The 13,930-nt window shown below is 39.4% G+C and overlaps 1 protein-coding gene across 3 annotated transcripts in view; it reads right to left on the bottom strand.

The window, feature by feature from the left end:
- Positions 1–13,930, bottom strand: part of src (v-src avian sarcoma (Schmidt-Ruppin A-2) viral oncogene homolog) — a 179,283-nt gene that overhangs the window by 34,252 nt on the left and 131,101 nt on the right. For 2 of the 3 annotated variants that reach the window (XM_051932572.1, XM_051932573.1), the window contains exon 5: positions 11,293–11,310. The exons of the other annotated variant lie outside the window; for it this stretch is intronic. In XM_051932572.1, coding sequence (XP_051788532.1) covers positions 11,293–11,310 — 18 coding nt within the window. The remainder of the gene's footprint in view (positions 1–11,292; positions 11,311–13,930) is intronic. 3 annotated transcript variants of the gene reach the window in all.

Below are 13,930 nucleotides of genomic sequence, written 5' to 3'. Positions count from 1 at the left end.
AATGTACTAACATTCATAAGGGTGAAAGACAGAGTCTGTGAGTGTAGTCAACATATCTGCTTACTCAGCTGTGCAAAGAATATTCTCCTTAGCAAAGGAATCACTTTTGAATTGCTGGCCCTGTGTTGTCTGTGTGGGATATGAAATGGAGAGGGCTGAGACCCTGAACGATTCCTGACCAGCATGAGCCCCTTAGAGTCGATCAAAGTTAAACATTCGACTTTTCCAACTTTCTTTCTCCTACTTGCATTGTTCTAACTGGCTATTCATCATAAGCGTCCTGTAGAGGATGTGGGTGTGACCTGTACACATTAGCAGAAGTCATGTGATAAATATTCAAAGGCGGTGGCCACGGTACTACAAACTTAAATTTGAAAACTTTACCAGTTGCTTTCAGTTTGTTTTGATATTACATTCATTTTTGTGTACGGACGGCAGAGCCAGTAGTGGCACCTTAATGGTTTTTAGCATGTTGTGCTTAATCAGTGTCTCTAAACTGCAAACATTATTTTATTTTACTTTACCTTTACAAGATGGCAACATGCCACTATTATGTGTCTGATTAACTTCGGTTCAGACGTAAATGGAAGAAGGCAGCTTTAAATAGAAAAGGGTCAGGCGATTAAAGATGGGCAAAATAATCACGCAAGGGTTGCTAATAGAAGATAAAAACTGGCTGTCGTCAAAACCAAAAAACAAATGTCTAAATCGAATTTAGAAGTTGTAGCTAAAAATTCTTTTACTAGGATAAAATAGGTACAGGAAATTTGCATGCAAATTTCTCAAAGAAGTTATCCGCAACCTCGTATATCAGAATTGCATTGTGCCGACCTTTAACCGGCGGCACTGATGACATCACGGGTTGTGACCTCCCAGCACGGGTCCTTAGCATCTGCTTCAAAAAGTAGGTAACAACTATACTAAACAAAATGGAGTTCGGAAACAACACAAAAGTAATTTAACTGCTTTAAATAAATGTTAAAATCGAAAATGATCACAAGTGAAATCTACATACTTCCATACCGAAAAAGGATATGAACAGTATCAGAAAAATGTAATCAAAACTACTTCTTTTTTAAAGCTCAAAACAAGCAAAAATGTTGAGTTATAAACACATTGTGGGACAACAAAGAAAATCCACGCAATAACAACGAAAATGGTCTATTGTGATTGCTGGCCAACAGACTACTATATCTCTGACCTTCTAACATAACATTGCCTTTATCTATCTAAGATATCCAACAAAGTTCACCCCATTCAGGACTTATCCACCATTATCTCTCTTGCGACTCTGCAATTCTTTTAATTTTTTATTGATTTTATTGAAATCACACAACATTCCATACAAATACATCAATTTTACAAGAATAGGATTGAAAACAAATCAACCCCCACCCCTGACAAAGAGAGCATGGCCAGCAGAATAAAACTTAAACCTAGTAAAAATAAGCAAATAGATAAATTAATAAGTGAATATAGATAAATGGAGAAGACAAAGAAAAAAAAAAAAAAAGAATTGGGAGAGAATCTTCTTCCTCGGTGCTTTAAGAGCTTATTCTAAAATATTATTGATTAGATCCTGCTAGGTTTGGAAAAATTTCTGCACAGATCCTCTAAGTGAGAATTTTATTTTTTCCAGTTTCAAATAATATAAAACATCAGTTATCCACTGACTTAAAAGAGGAGAGTTAGGATTCTTCCAGTTGAGTAAAATAAGTCTGTGTGCCAATAGTGTAGTGAAGGCGATCACAGTTTGTTTGTCCTTCTCCACTTTAAGCCCCTCTGGCAGCCCACCACACACAGCTGTTAATGGATTAGGAGGGATTGTGACACCAAGGCTGTCTGAAAGGCATTTAAAAATCTTGGTCCAAAATGATGTTAATTTGGTGCAGGCCCAAAACATGTGACCCAGGGAGGCTGGAACTTGATTGCAGCGTTTGCAGGTTAGATCTTGCCATGAAAACATTTTGGACAATTTTAAGCGAGACAGATGTGCTCGATATGTAATTTTGAGTTGAATAATTGTATGCTTTGTGCATATGGAGCTCAAGTGAATTCTCTGCATTGCTACCTTCCACTCCTTTTCTGAGATGTTGAGTGAGAGATCCTTTTCCCATTGTTCTCTTGGATCTTTGAAAGGGAGGGACTGTAAAATGGCGTTATATATTGCAGAGATTCTGTCTAAGTCCTTGAAACTGATGAATATTTTTTCCAGTATAGAGGGAGGCGGGAAATGAGGAAAATCAGGCAGGTTCTGTTTAACAAAGTTTCTAATTTGAAGATAGTAAAAGAAATGTGTTGCTGTAAAGTTAAATTTAGAATGTAATTGTTCATAGGATGCAAAGATGTTGTCTATGTACAGATCTCTAAGTGATTTAATCCCAAATGTTTTCTAGACATTAAACAATGCATACGTTTGCGATGGTTGAAAAAGGTGCTTCTCGTGCAGTGGTGCCACCGATAAAAGATTCTCTATCTTAAAATGTTTCCTACATTGGTTCCATATTCTGAGTGAGTGAAGCATTACTGGGTTATTAGTATATTGGTGATAACTTGTATTTATTGGGGCACAACGCAAGTATATATAAAGATGAACTGCAGGATTCTTTTTCTATTGCAGACCAAGCCTGCATATGTTCATCTGTTTGTGTCCATGTCCAGGTTTTTATAGCTTGTATGTTTGCTACCCAGTAGTAAAACTGAAAGTTAGGTAGAGCCATGCCACCTTCTGCTTTTGTAGGGTCGATCTTTGGATACGTGGATGTTTCGACTCTGCAATTTTTAGGGTCCGTAATAAGTACTGTACGCTAGCATTTGGAAATGACAATTAAATAAGTGGAGTTTACAAAATAGCAATTATCAGAATGACAAAAGGGACCAGGAATGGAAAAGTAATTTGAGAAATAATAGAGCCAAAGATATTCCAAATCCCACAACAAAATTACAAAAAAAAAAAAAAAGGCATGCCAGATATTCCAAGTATTACATGGGTGAGCCTGGGTATGCAGTGTGGTGGTCTCTCACTTGTGATAATAAGAACGGCTCCCACTCACTGTGATTAAACTTTTGGTCCCGTTTCACACCTGGTATCTGTCTTCCTTTAAAGAAATTGCCATGAATGTGTTATTTATGGGGAAGATTCCATTGGTCTGAACATTCAGTGTCGATTCAGGACTTATCTGTGGAATTCAAACAATGCACCAGTTCTCCTTAGGCTGTGATGCCTTCATACTTTTTCAAAATTATTTATACTCTGGTCTTTCTTCACCCTTTCCTCCTTTTCTGTCATTTGATTTGTTGTATACTGCACTGCCCAATTACTCCATTTCTTGTTTTCCACAGTTAAGCTGCTTTGTTCATTTGTTATAGAATATTGTTGCATTACTACATAACAAAAAAGTCTTAGATAAAGGGGGGTGTGGGGGGATATAGTGAAATAAAAATGGTTGACTGCCTTTATTTTTACTACATTTTAATAACAGCTCCATGCATAGTTGATTACAGCCTGGCTCACGATGCCACTTAGATACCCTCTGGCCCCCATAACTCTGAACTGGATTAATCTGGATTGATAATGGATGCCCTATGAAGAAGTGTTCTGTTAGCAAGAGGGAACCAAGGCAAGGGTACCATCAAGATGGCATAAGCAACCAAAGCCCCACAGGACACCATTACAAGAATGAGACAGAGAGAGAGAGAGAGAGAACCAGACTGGCAGTAGTAGGGGCCCTATGCATTTGCTGGATACCCCAGAAGGGAAATAAAATCAGGGGTACAAGAACATGTCAGACAGAGAGAGATATGGTCAAGATGAAAAATTTCAGTGTCAACTCAAATGACAAAGCGAAGGGCAAATCAGGAGAAGCCTTAACTTCTATTGAGACAGAGAGTGAGAAGGCTAACAAGAGCTTGTAAGACCTCCTGACCAGCAGGTTACAGAGCACAGGGAATCTAAATGTGAACGTTGAGGCTGGGTTATCCATTAATGGATAAGTGAGCAGAAGACAGTTGGGGAGCCTGTACTCTCCCTGCCATCTGCCAAGGAACTGGGCAGTGACACAGACTTTTAAGGCTCATGGCGACAAGAACACAAAGGTAACACTAGAAGGAGCCTGGTGTTACTATAGAAAATGTGGGGAACCCTGACCCTGGATAAGGTCAGAAGTGACCACAGAAGGGGATTGAACAGTACCTCAGCTTTGAGATGTGATTAGGCTTACAGGTAAGTCAAGGGTTCAACTTGCAGGGGACAGAGATTAGGGCTGAAAGAGATCTGGGCATGGGGAGTGTTTCATGCTACTTTAGTGGCCAAGTGGGTGAGCCTTCCTCCTGATAGACTGAGGTCAATATGGGGTGCAGCACAGGTCATCATTTTTGTCTGTGCATTTACTTTTCCTTCATTGTGCATCCCATATGGCAATTCCACATGCGTACAGCTGTCATTTATTTTTTAAATAAAAGTAAAGGATTAGTTCCAATTGTAGTTGGTCTGGTAGTACATTGCCTGCTTTACCAATTATGATCACAGTCTTGGCAGTCAGCATCCTGAAGGTGTACCACAGACAGAAGAGATGCTCAGTACATTCCTCTTTGAAGTTCTCTGCACTTTGAGGTACGTATCCTTGGACTTGTCTTCAGGAATTAAGAAATTTGAAATGGTGGTTGCAAGGTAACAAAAACTCGCCACTCTCCTTCATGGTCTTGCCAGCAGCCATAATACCTGCACTTAAGAACATGTAATCCATTTGAACTTAAGCAAGTTCGGGCCCGACCAGTACTTGGATGGGAGATCATCTAGGAAAGGCTTGGGTTGCTGCTGGAAGAGGTGTTGATGAGGCCAACAGGGGGCTCTTACCCTATGGTCTGGGAGTGGACCCCAATACCGCAGTGATTATAGTATAAGGACACTATAATTAAAAAAAAAAAAAAAAAAAAATCAGTGCTCTCCTTCAGACGAGATGAAAAAGCCGAGGTCCTGACTCTCTGTAGTCATAAAAGATTTCGGGGCATTTCTGGAAAAGAGGAGGGCATTTCCCCCAATGTCCTGGCTAAATTGCCCATCATGGCCTAGTCATTCTGGCCCTCTAATCATCCCCTGTCCCTTATTGGTTAACTATTTCTCTCACCCCTTTACCACCTAATAACTGATGTGTGGCGAGCATACTGGTGCAAAATGGCTGCCGTCGCTTCATTCAGGTGGAAGTTGCACATTCGTGGTGGTTGAAGTGGCTCATCCCTTTCTATGTAAAGTGCTTGGAGGGTCTTGAAAAGCGATATATAAATGCAATGTCATCTTCTTTGTTTTTTTTTTCTTGATGTGAACAAGAGCCATAAATAGAACTTGCTTGACTGGGACGTTACAAATCAACCTGTATTAGGCATCTGAGGAGAAAATGCAGGTGAACCCAGACGTGTGAATGAGGATTTAGGGATCAATAGTCTTTATTTTTCACCTCAATGAACCTTAAAAACTCTTTAAAAATTGCTTTTGAGAGTTTAGTGATTGCAAAGCCCCAAGGAAAATTATTTTTAGCATTTATTTCGTGAAACTGTATGTGAAACTAAACTAGTCTATTTCACACATAACTACTGGTATAGGTCTGTGTGTGTACCAGACACACACACAGTGCATTTGAGAACAAGCACATTTTGCTTGTCTACTAAAATATAGCAATCTTAATACATAATTCGCCTGCCTCCTCACTCACTCACGTCTGTCCGAAGCCGAATGTGTAGTCGCCTTCTGCGCAGCTGCCCGAAAACCCTTACGAGACTGACATCCAACCCCAACATCGCGGCAGGCGGTGGAGTTTACGGCCGCAAAAATTCAAAGAGAAAGGTGACTTCGATTAAAGCTCTAGAGGCCTGAAAGGCGATTTCGACTACAGCTCGAGGCCTAATTACGCATTTTGATTCAATTACGCATTCATTCAATACACCTATATCAGGTTTGTGGTGCTTATACTTATTACTATTCCATATTGTACTGGAACATTCATCATTCAATATTATACTATAGGCCTGGAAAATTCATCAACTATCAGTATAAGCCTGTACAGTAATGAGTAAAGCAGACTACAATCATTACAAAACAACTTCTTCGTTACTTATCATTTGTTCTTCATACACTGCTGACACAAACTCGTGCCCATTTCATCTTACGTTGTTGAAACGGGCTCTTTGTCTAGTTTACTTATAAAATAGCAAGTTAAGAGTATTCACGTACCTCATAGCAACACACATGCATGGTTAAAATTATCGAGACTGCAAACAACTGTATATTTTAAATATGTAAATATGGCAGCCTCACTACAAGCATCAGGGCTCCCAATGTACACACTGATGTGTTTGTTAGGTGCTGTAATTAAATAGGTCTCTGTCATAATGTAGAGAATGCCAAGATACATGAAATCCATTTCCAAATAATAACAAGTATGATGGATTGAGACAAAGGTTTCTCTGATTAGGTGTCACAGACAAACACATTTGCTTATAAGAATAACATTTCAACTTTAACTTCTGCAAAAAATATAAAAGTGAATAAATTACAATATACTGCGGAATTATATTGTGATTGTCATAATATAAATTGTTACACACGTGTTAAGGGTTTATTTTGGGTTTTGAATCATCACAGATCAGTTCCCACTTATCGTGTTTACATGCGCTGCAATAACCCGGCTATCCACAGAAACTGGATTTATAAAATGCCATGTAAACCCTTATACCAGTTACAGAAATCAGGTCGTTGGCCTCTAAGAAAAATGATTAACACAGGTAGATTTATGTTTGGGATAAAACGAATACGTGGACATGTAAACCTGTAACTGGGTTACTGTTAAGGATTCTATAGTTTTAGCATGTCCATTGTACTCACGCACGCATGCATTTGCTTTGCACAAATACGCTTTCAGCAATTTCATAAATTTCCAGAGGCAAATGTTCGAGTGACCACATTATTCCTTCTCCTAGCTGAAATTAAGTGTTTTGAAATTTTAGAAATAGCAACATTTTTGTTAATAAGTTGAATGTACAGTTCTAAGCTCAACAGCACTGACGGCGTAACGCGTTAAAAGTCATGCATGTTATGTAGTCTGATTACTTTTTAAAGTAGTGAGTAACCGAACGCATATCTTACTGAAGTAAAAATATTTACGTTACTGTTATTATTCCAGCAACACTATGTGTAAGGCAGGAAGCACACATACTGACTGGTATGCCAGTCCTTTGCAGGGCTCAGTCGCACAGCCAAGCAGAAAAGTGTGTGCTGTGTGAAATCCAATGACAGAAGCCTATAAATAAAGCGCCAATTTAACTAAACCGATTTATAAAATACGAGAAAATCATCACAGGCACCATGCTCGTTTTCAGATTCACAGTGGCCAATGATGATGTCTGACTTTCTTTTGCTCAGTTTAATGATGTTGGAATGCTTTGACAAAGGAGAACTCCAGAAGAACACTTTCCCAGTGTTAAAGGTGAGTTTTTAAGAAACCATGTTTCTGCCTTAACCCAGTTATTCGCCATCACCTTTTGACTGTGTGCATGTAAACACACTCACTGTTTATTATTAATCAGAAAAAGTACTGAGAAAGATAAGCTGAGAAAATGTTTATTAACATCTTTGTGATCACGACAGTCGGGGTTGTTATGTTACTGGACGGGATGTACAAGTGGAACAGCATACACTAGGGGTCTCCAACTTTTTTCCCCTGAGAGCTACTTTAAGAAAATGGAAATGGCCGGGAGCTACTCATGTTTTCTAACGTTTATTCTCATAGCTCATTCCAACCCAAACAAACTGAATAAGCTTGTTTTGCCTGAACATTTACAAAATGTTGGTGTCCACAACTCACATTTTGCATTAAACTATCACAAAAACTTTTTTCATTCACCTGCGAGTGTATTTTGTATGTCTGTATGCATTTTCTAGTGTATCTCACACTACTGAATAAAAACATGAATGCTGTCAAAACAAAACAATGCAATTCCAAATACACAGATATGACTTATTCATTTGTTGTTTTGTCACATGTCACTGTGTCACTTTATTCACAGGTCCAGTTGCATGTGTGATGTGTTTTTTAGTTAGTCAGATGACTGGAACTGCATGGAGTCAACAAGAGAGGCAGGTGTCTGGTGGAGTGGTGCCAGTTGGGTTCACTCTTATGGAGTCATTGAAATGTTTGTCTGTCAGTCTTGTTCTGAACTTTGATTTCATGACATTCATGTCACAGACTCACAGAGGTATGTAGACCAAACAAGGCAGACATTTTCAGAGCTGCTTGGTGAATATTCTTATAGTTGTTGATGTGCTTGCTGCTTCCTGAGTAGCTCTTCTTTACTCCACCCTAGCGGCCTGCTGCTTCTCTGCTTTCGTTGGCACCTTTTCGCGTTAAAACTGATTAATTAGTTTTTGTATTGCAATTACTTAGTACATTTTCTTTAATTTTTCACTTAATCTGGCACTTAAATCTTCAATCTGCATCAAGAATGATTAGCGAAGGTGGTAGGGAATGAGAACGGCGTCTGTACGCATGCGCTGCACGGCCGCCCTGCTGCGCACTGCAGAGAGTTGATTCTACAATAAAATAAAATTAAAATAAAGAGTAATAAAATCATCACCCCGAAAGCGGATAGTAGACATCACGTAGTATATGGATACCAAATTTCAGGTCAATAGGTGAAACGGTTTGCGAGCTACAGGTGATTTAAAATCCTGGACAGACAAATGAACAGCCACGGTAGCGTATTATAGAAGAAGATATAAAATCCAATATCTGTCTGTCTGTCCGCTTTCACGAGAGAACTACTGAACGGATTTAGATCGGGTTTTTTTCTATACAGTGGAACCTCGGTTCACGAACAACTCGGTTTATGACCAAAAAGTTCGCCAAACTTTTGCCTCGGTTCACGACCACACACTCAGTATACGAACAAGCCAGTTTCCCTTTCGGTTTGTGCGCCGCACGTGTTGCATTGTTCTCCGTGCGTGCGTGCTTTCGCTGTGAAGTCTTTGTGCTCTGTTTCATTTCCCTTCTGGTTCGTATGCGCCGATTACTGTATTTAAGCACGTGTTCAGCCTCTCCCTGTTCATTGTTCTCAGTCAGACGTGCGTGCTTTACCTGTGAACTCTTTGTGCTGTACAGTATTTCGTGTGCTTTTGCAGTTAACCATGGCTTCTAAGCAAGTGAAGAGTGGTGAGAATTATTGAGACTTAATTATGAGAAGTGTTGCAATGTTACTTTTCTCTTTTTTCAAATGTTCATTTTTTTCCCTGTGCTTAAAACTCATTTAAAAAGTGTGTTTACAGCGATCGGGTTGTAATGCTATTAGCTTGAACTCCTGTAATGTTACTTTCTTGGTTGGCTTTTAAATAAAGTTCGGATTTGTTCAAATGTTCCTTTTTTTTCCCCTGTGCTTAAAACTCATTTAAAAGGTGTTTATACAGCAATCGGATTGTAAGGCTATAGCACGAACTGCTGCATTGTTACAGAGAGAGGTTGGGGGGGCTCACGTGCGGCTGAGAGAAAGAGAGCGAGAGCCTGCGCGTGCTGCTGAGAGGAGAGGGGGGGCTTGCGTGCTGCTGAGAGAGAGAGAGAGAGAGAGAGAGAGAGAGAGAGAGAGAGAGTGCCTGCGTGTGCAGCTGAGCAGGGAGCCTGGGTGTTTGTGTCAGTGTTATTCAATGTTTTTACATTAGTTTACTATTACACTGTGAATTCTATGGTGCAATTAACTAATTTGTGCTTAAAAAGCTTTAAAAACATACAGTTCGTACGGTCTGGAACGGATTAATTGTATTTACATGCAATCCTATGGGGGAAATTGCTTCGGTTCATGACCAAATCGGTTTACGACCAGAGGTTTGGAACGAATTATGGTCGTGAACCGAGGCTCCACTGTAATTTGCTTGAACATTCCAGTTGATTTTGTGACCTCTCTCATTTCGCTATGTATCATAGTGTGCTTGCCGTATCGATTTATTAGCGCAAATCCGAGAAGCACGCAGCGTGCCGAGGGGAGGGCCCTTCCTCACTCACTCGCCAGCTTCTGGGCGTGTTCCTTAACTCCGCTTAGCTAGCGAACGAGAGAACAATTGAATTCAAATTTGTTTGATATTTAAAATGAAATGTTACTTAGGTCTTGATGAGTTTGAGTCTGGATATTCTCTTTAAGTGTATGCCACATTGGAAAGATAGATTGCAATTCAGATTGTGGATCGTGATAATTTTTTGGAAACATCACCCACCCCTAATTTGACTAATCAACTTTTCAAATTTATGTAGGATTCATTAATCCTTTGGCAAGCTACTTGGAAAGGGGTGGCGGGCTACTGGTAACTCACGAGCGATGTGTTGGAGACCCCTGGCATACACATATTCCTTTATGCCTCAGTGGATAAAACAGCCTTGTAATTTCTCTTAGTCGTAGTTCAGTTTGTCTCTCAAGGAGGCTCTAGCAGTTAGGACTGTTATTTTGGTTTTGACTTGCCCAGTTGGTCCCTGGTTACCCATTATAGTTTGATCTCATGGTTTTGACCCTTGCCTGAATTGGACCATGACTCAGTGTTCATTTATTGTTTCCTAGTATTTCAGCACTCACAATAATCCTTAGGCACTTCAGTATTTCTTTAAGAATATATTTTATATGACATGCTTAAAAAAAAAAAAAAATGATATTCCTGCACCGTAACCCAAATATTAAGATAATATTGAATTGTGGGTTTCTGGTACTTCCTATCCCTTAGATGTAATATGTATACTGTATTAATTAAAATACAAGCAAACTAACACAAATAAATATTCACATTCATACATACAGTACACATTGGCAAGCCCCTGAAGTTTGTTTCGTTGATTAACTCTGCGCAGGAGCAAACTGAAACGGTTCCCACATCACTAATAAAAGCATTCTCTTGTCTTCTAAACACTCGCATAATTTAGCAGAAAAAGTCTGTATTTTGCCATTTGAGTTGCAAACCCAAACATATTCTTATCTCTCCCGGCTGTAATAAGTTAGACCGGGCTGGGGGGGGAAAGAAAAAAAAAAAAAAAAAAAAACAGTTCCAAGGGTGAAGGAAATTCACTTTTAAAAGAACGCTCAGTGATGATTCACATTCCCTCTTGCTCTTTAAGATAAGAAACATGCACTTTTCTAATCAATAGCCGCATACCAAAGAGAAAACACTGAAGAACTGAAGAAGAAGAAGAAAAAAAATCCTTTAGCATTGTGCGGCGCATAAATTAAACTCAACTGAAAAGAATATAATTATGCATAATGCAATGTACTAACCTGCAATTTAACCTTCTCCTAAGAAGCATGTGAAGAAAAGAAGAAAACATTTAGAAATAACACTCAAGAGTCATGAAACAGAAGCAGACATGAAGGAGGCAGTGAAGAAGTGGCTAGCAGCAGACTCAGGTGAAGAATCAAAAGGCAAAAGAAACCTGTATAAAGTCGCCAGGTACCTCTGTCTGACAAACACCACCACTCGGTCCAAGGGGAGTCCCAATTCAGGATTTTTATAAATTATATTTGTAGAAAACACATGCTGCTGCTGCTGCTTCTTTATAGTCCATGATCCTTCAGAATTATGGATTTATTTAATTGAAATGAAATCACAAATAATCAGAAAGTATTCCGACCCCTTCTCTTTCTTCACCCTTTATTGCATTGCAGATTTAATGTGAAATAGATACATTTGCCATTTTTGTCCATCAATCTACACTCAATAATCCATGAAGGCAAAGTGGAAACATGTTTTCAGAAAGGTTTGTAAATTTACTAAAAATCAAAATCTGAAATCTCTCATTGATACAAATAATCAGACTTTTAATTCAGTACCGTGTAGAAGCCCCTTCTGCAGCGATTACAACTTCAAGTCATCTTGGGTAAGCTTTGCACACCTGGATTCAGGCAGTTTATCCCATTCTTCCTGGCAGATCTTCTCAAACTCCGTTAGATTGGATGGGAAGCATCTGTAAACTGCCATCTTCGGGTCTCCCCACGTATGTTCTGTGGGGTTTAAATCTGGGCTTTGGCAGGGCCACTCAATGACAGTGAGACATTTGGCTCAAAGCCACTCCAGAATTGGCCTGGCTGTTTGCTTTGGGTCTTTGCCATGCTGGAAGGCAAACCATCATCTTCGTCTGAGGCTGCGTCCACTCTGGAGCAGATAGCCATCATGCCTTCTCTGGATTTGGCTGTATCCATTTTTCCCTCAAATCTGACTAGTCTCCCCTGCTGCTGAGAAACACCCTCAGAGCATGATGGCATCACCACCACATTTAATACCATGGATGGTATTTAGGCAGCTAATGAGGGTGTGGTCTTCACCAGATACTACAAGCTCTGCTCAAAGAGTTCAATTTTTGTCTCATCAGACCAGAGTATCTTTTTCTTTATGCTATCAGAGTCCATTAAAAATTGTTTGGCAAACTCCAAGAGGGTTGTCATATGCCTTCTTTTACAACAGTGACCTCTGTCTAACCATTCTACCATAAAGAGCCTGACTGATTGAGTTCTGCCGTGACAGCCGACCTTCCAACAGGTTCTCTCATCTTAGCAGAGGTTTTCTGAAGCTCTATTAGAATGACTGTTAAGATTCTTGGTCACCTCCCTGACCACAGCTGCTCTTCTTCTCTTACTCAGTCTGGCTGGACGACCAACTCTAGGAAGAGTTCAGGTGGTTCCAAACTTCTTTCATTTCACAATTATTGAGACCACTATGCTCCTACGAACATTCAAAGCTTTAGAAATGGTTGTATCCCCTTGTCCTTATCTATGCCACAGCGCAATTTGATTATGGATGACTACAAAGAGCTCCTTGGACTTCATGGCTTGGTTTTTCATCCTGACATTCAGTGTGAATTGTGGACCTTATCTACACAAATGTGTGCCTTTCTGAACTGTCCAATCAATTCAGTTTGTCACAGGCAAACTCCAATCAAGCCCTAGACACATCTCGAGGAGAATTAAAGTAAACAGGATTTAGCCGAGCACGATTCAAAGTACCACAGCAAAGGGTCTGAATGCTTAAAGGAATGAGAGATCTCAGTTTGGGATTTTTAATAAACTTTTCAAACATGCTGAAAACATGTTTTAATTTTGTCATTATGGGTTATTGAATGTAGACTGATGGGCAAAAATGGCAAAAATGTCCATTTAAAATTAATTCTACAACACAGTACTGTGTGAAGAAAGTGAAGTGGTAGGAATACTTTCTGAATCCATTCCACACGTATCCCAAGAGAATTGTTTAAAAAAATAAATATTGTCTATTCACCATTACAAAAACTGCAGTCTGTGTTGTTCACTGAGCAAGACAGCATACCACCCGGCTCTACCAATCATCCATTAATCGGCTTTAATGAACATACACCAATGGAGCTGACTTGTGCCTGCCAATGGTTATTTCTGGACATCGTTTGGTATCGCACTACACTAGAGTGCCATTGAAGGATGGCATAAGCAAAGCAATTTTCTTCCACAGTTGACTTAGAGCTGCCACAGCTTATAAGGTCCAGCATGCATAAAAAAGTCATACAAGGATACTATAAACTCACACACACATTACCATATATACTCACGTTTAAGTTCTCCCGTGTATAAGTCCGGGCTTGATTTTACCGTATAATTTCTGGCATTTTATAATGTCGGTCATATAAGTCGAATGCAGAAAACTCATGCTATTGGTCAAAGACATTACGATATGCTAACGCAATGGGCAAAAGAAATTGATAACTGTACTGCTGCAACAAAATTTGATATGTCTGAGAAACTGGTGCGAGATTGGAGGAAGCAAGAAGATGTGCAAAAAAATAATTTTTTTTATATTTTATATAATTTATATACATATATTAAAAATATAAGCAACTCCAGCACTGTCCCACTCTTAACATCACCCAAGTCTGATTTTTTTTGTATCAAA

Source organism: Erpetoichthys calabaricus, chromosome 10 (genome assembly GCF_900747795.2).
Source record: "Erpetoichthys calabaricus chromosome 10, fErpCal1.3, whole genome shotgun sequence".
In the NCBI taxonomy this organism is placed as follows: domain Eukaryota; kingdom Metazoa; phylum Chordata; class Cladistia; order Polypteriformes; family Polypteridae; genus Erpetoichthys; species Erpetoichthys calabaricus.
The sequence above is the reverse complement of the archived record's forward strand: the minus strand, read 5'-3'. Positions and strand labels throughout refer to the sequence as shown.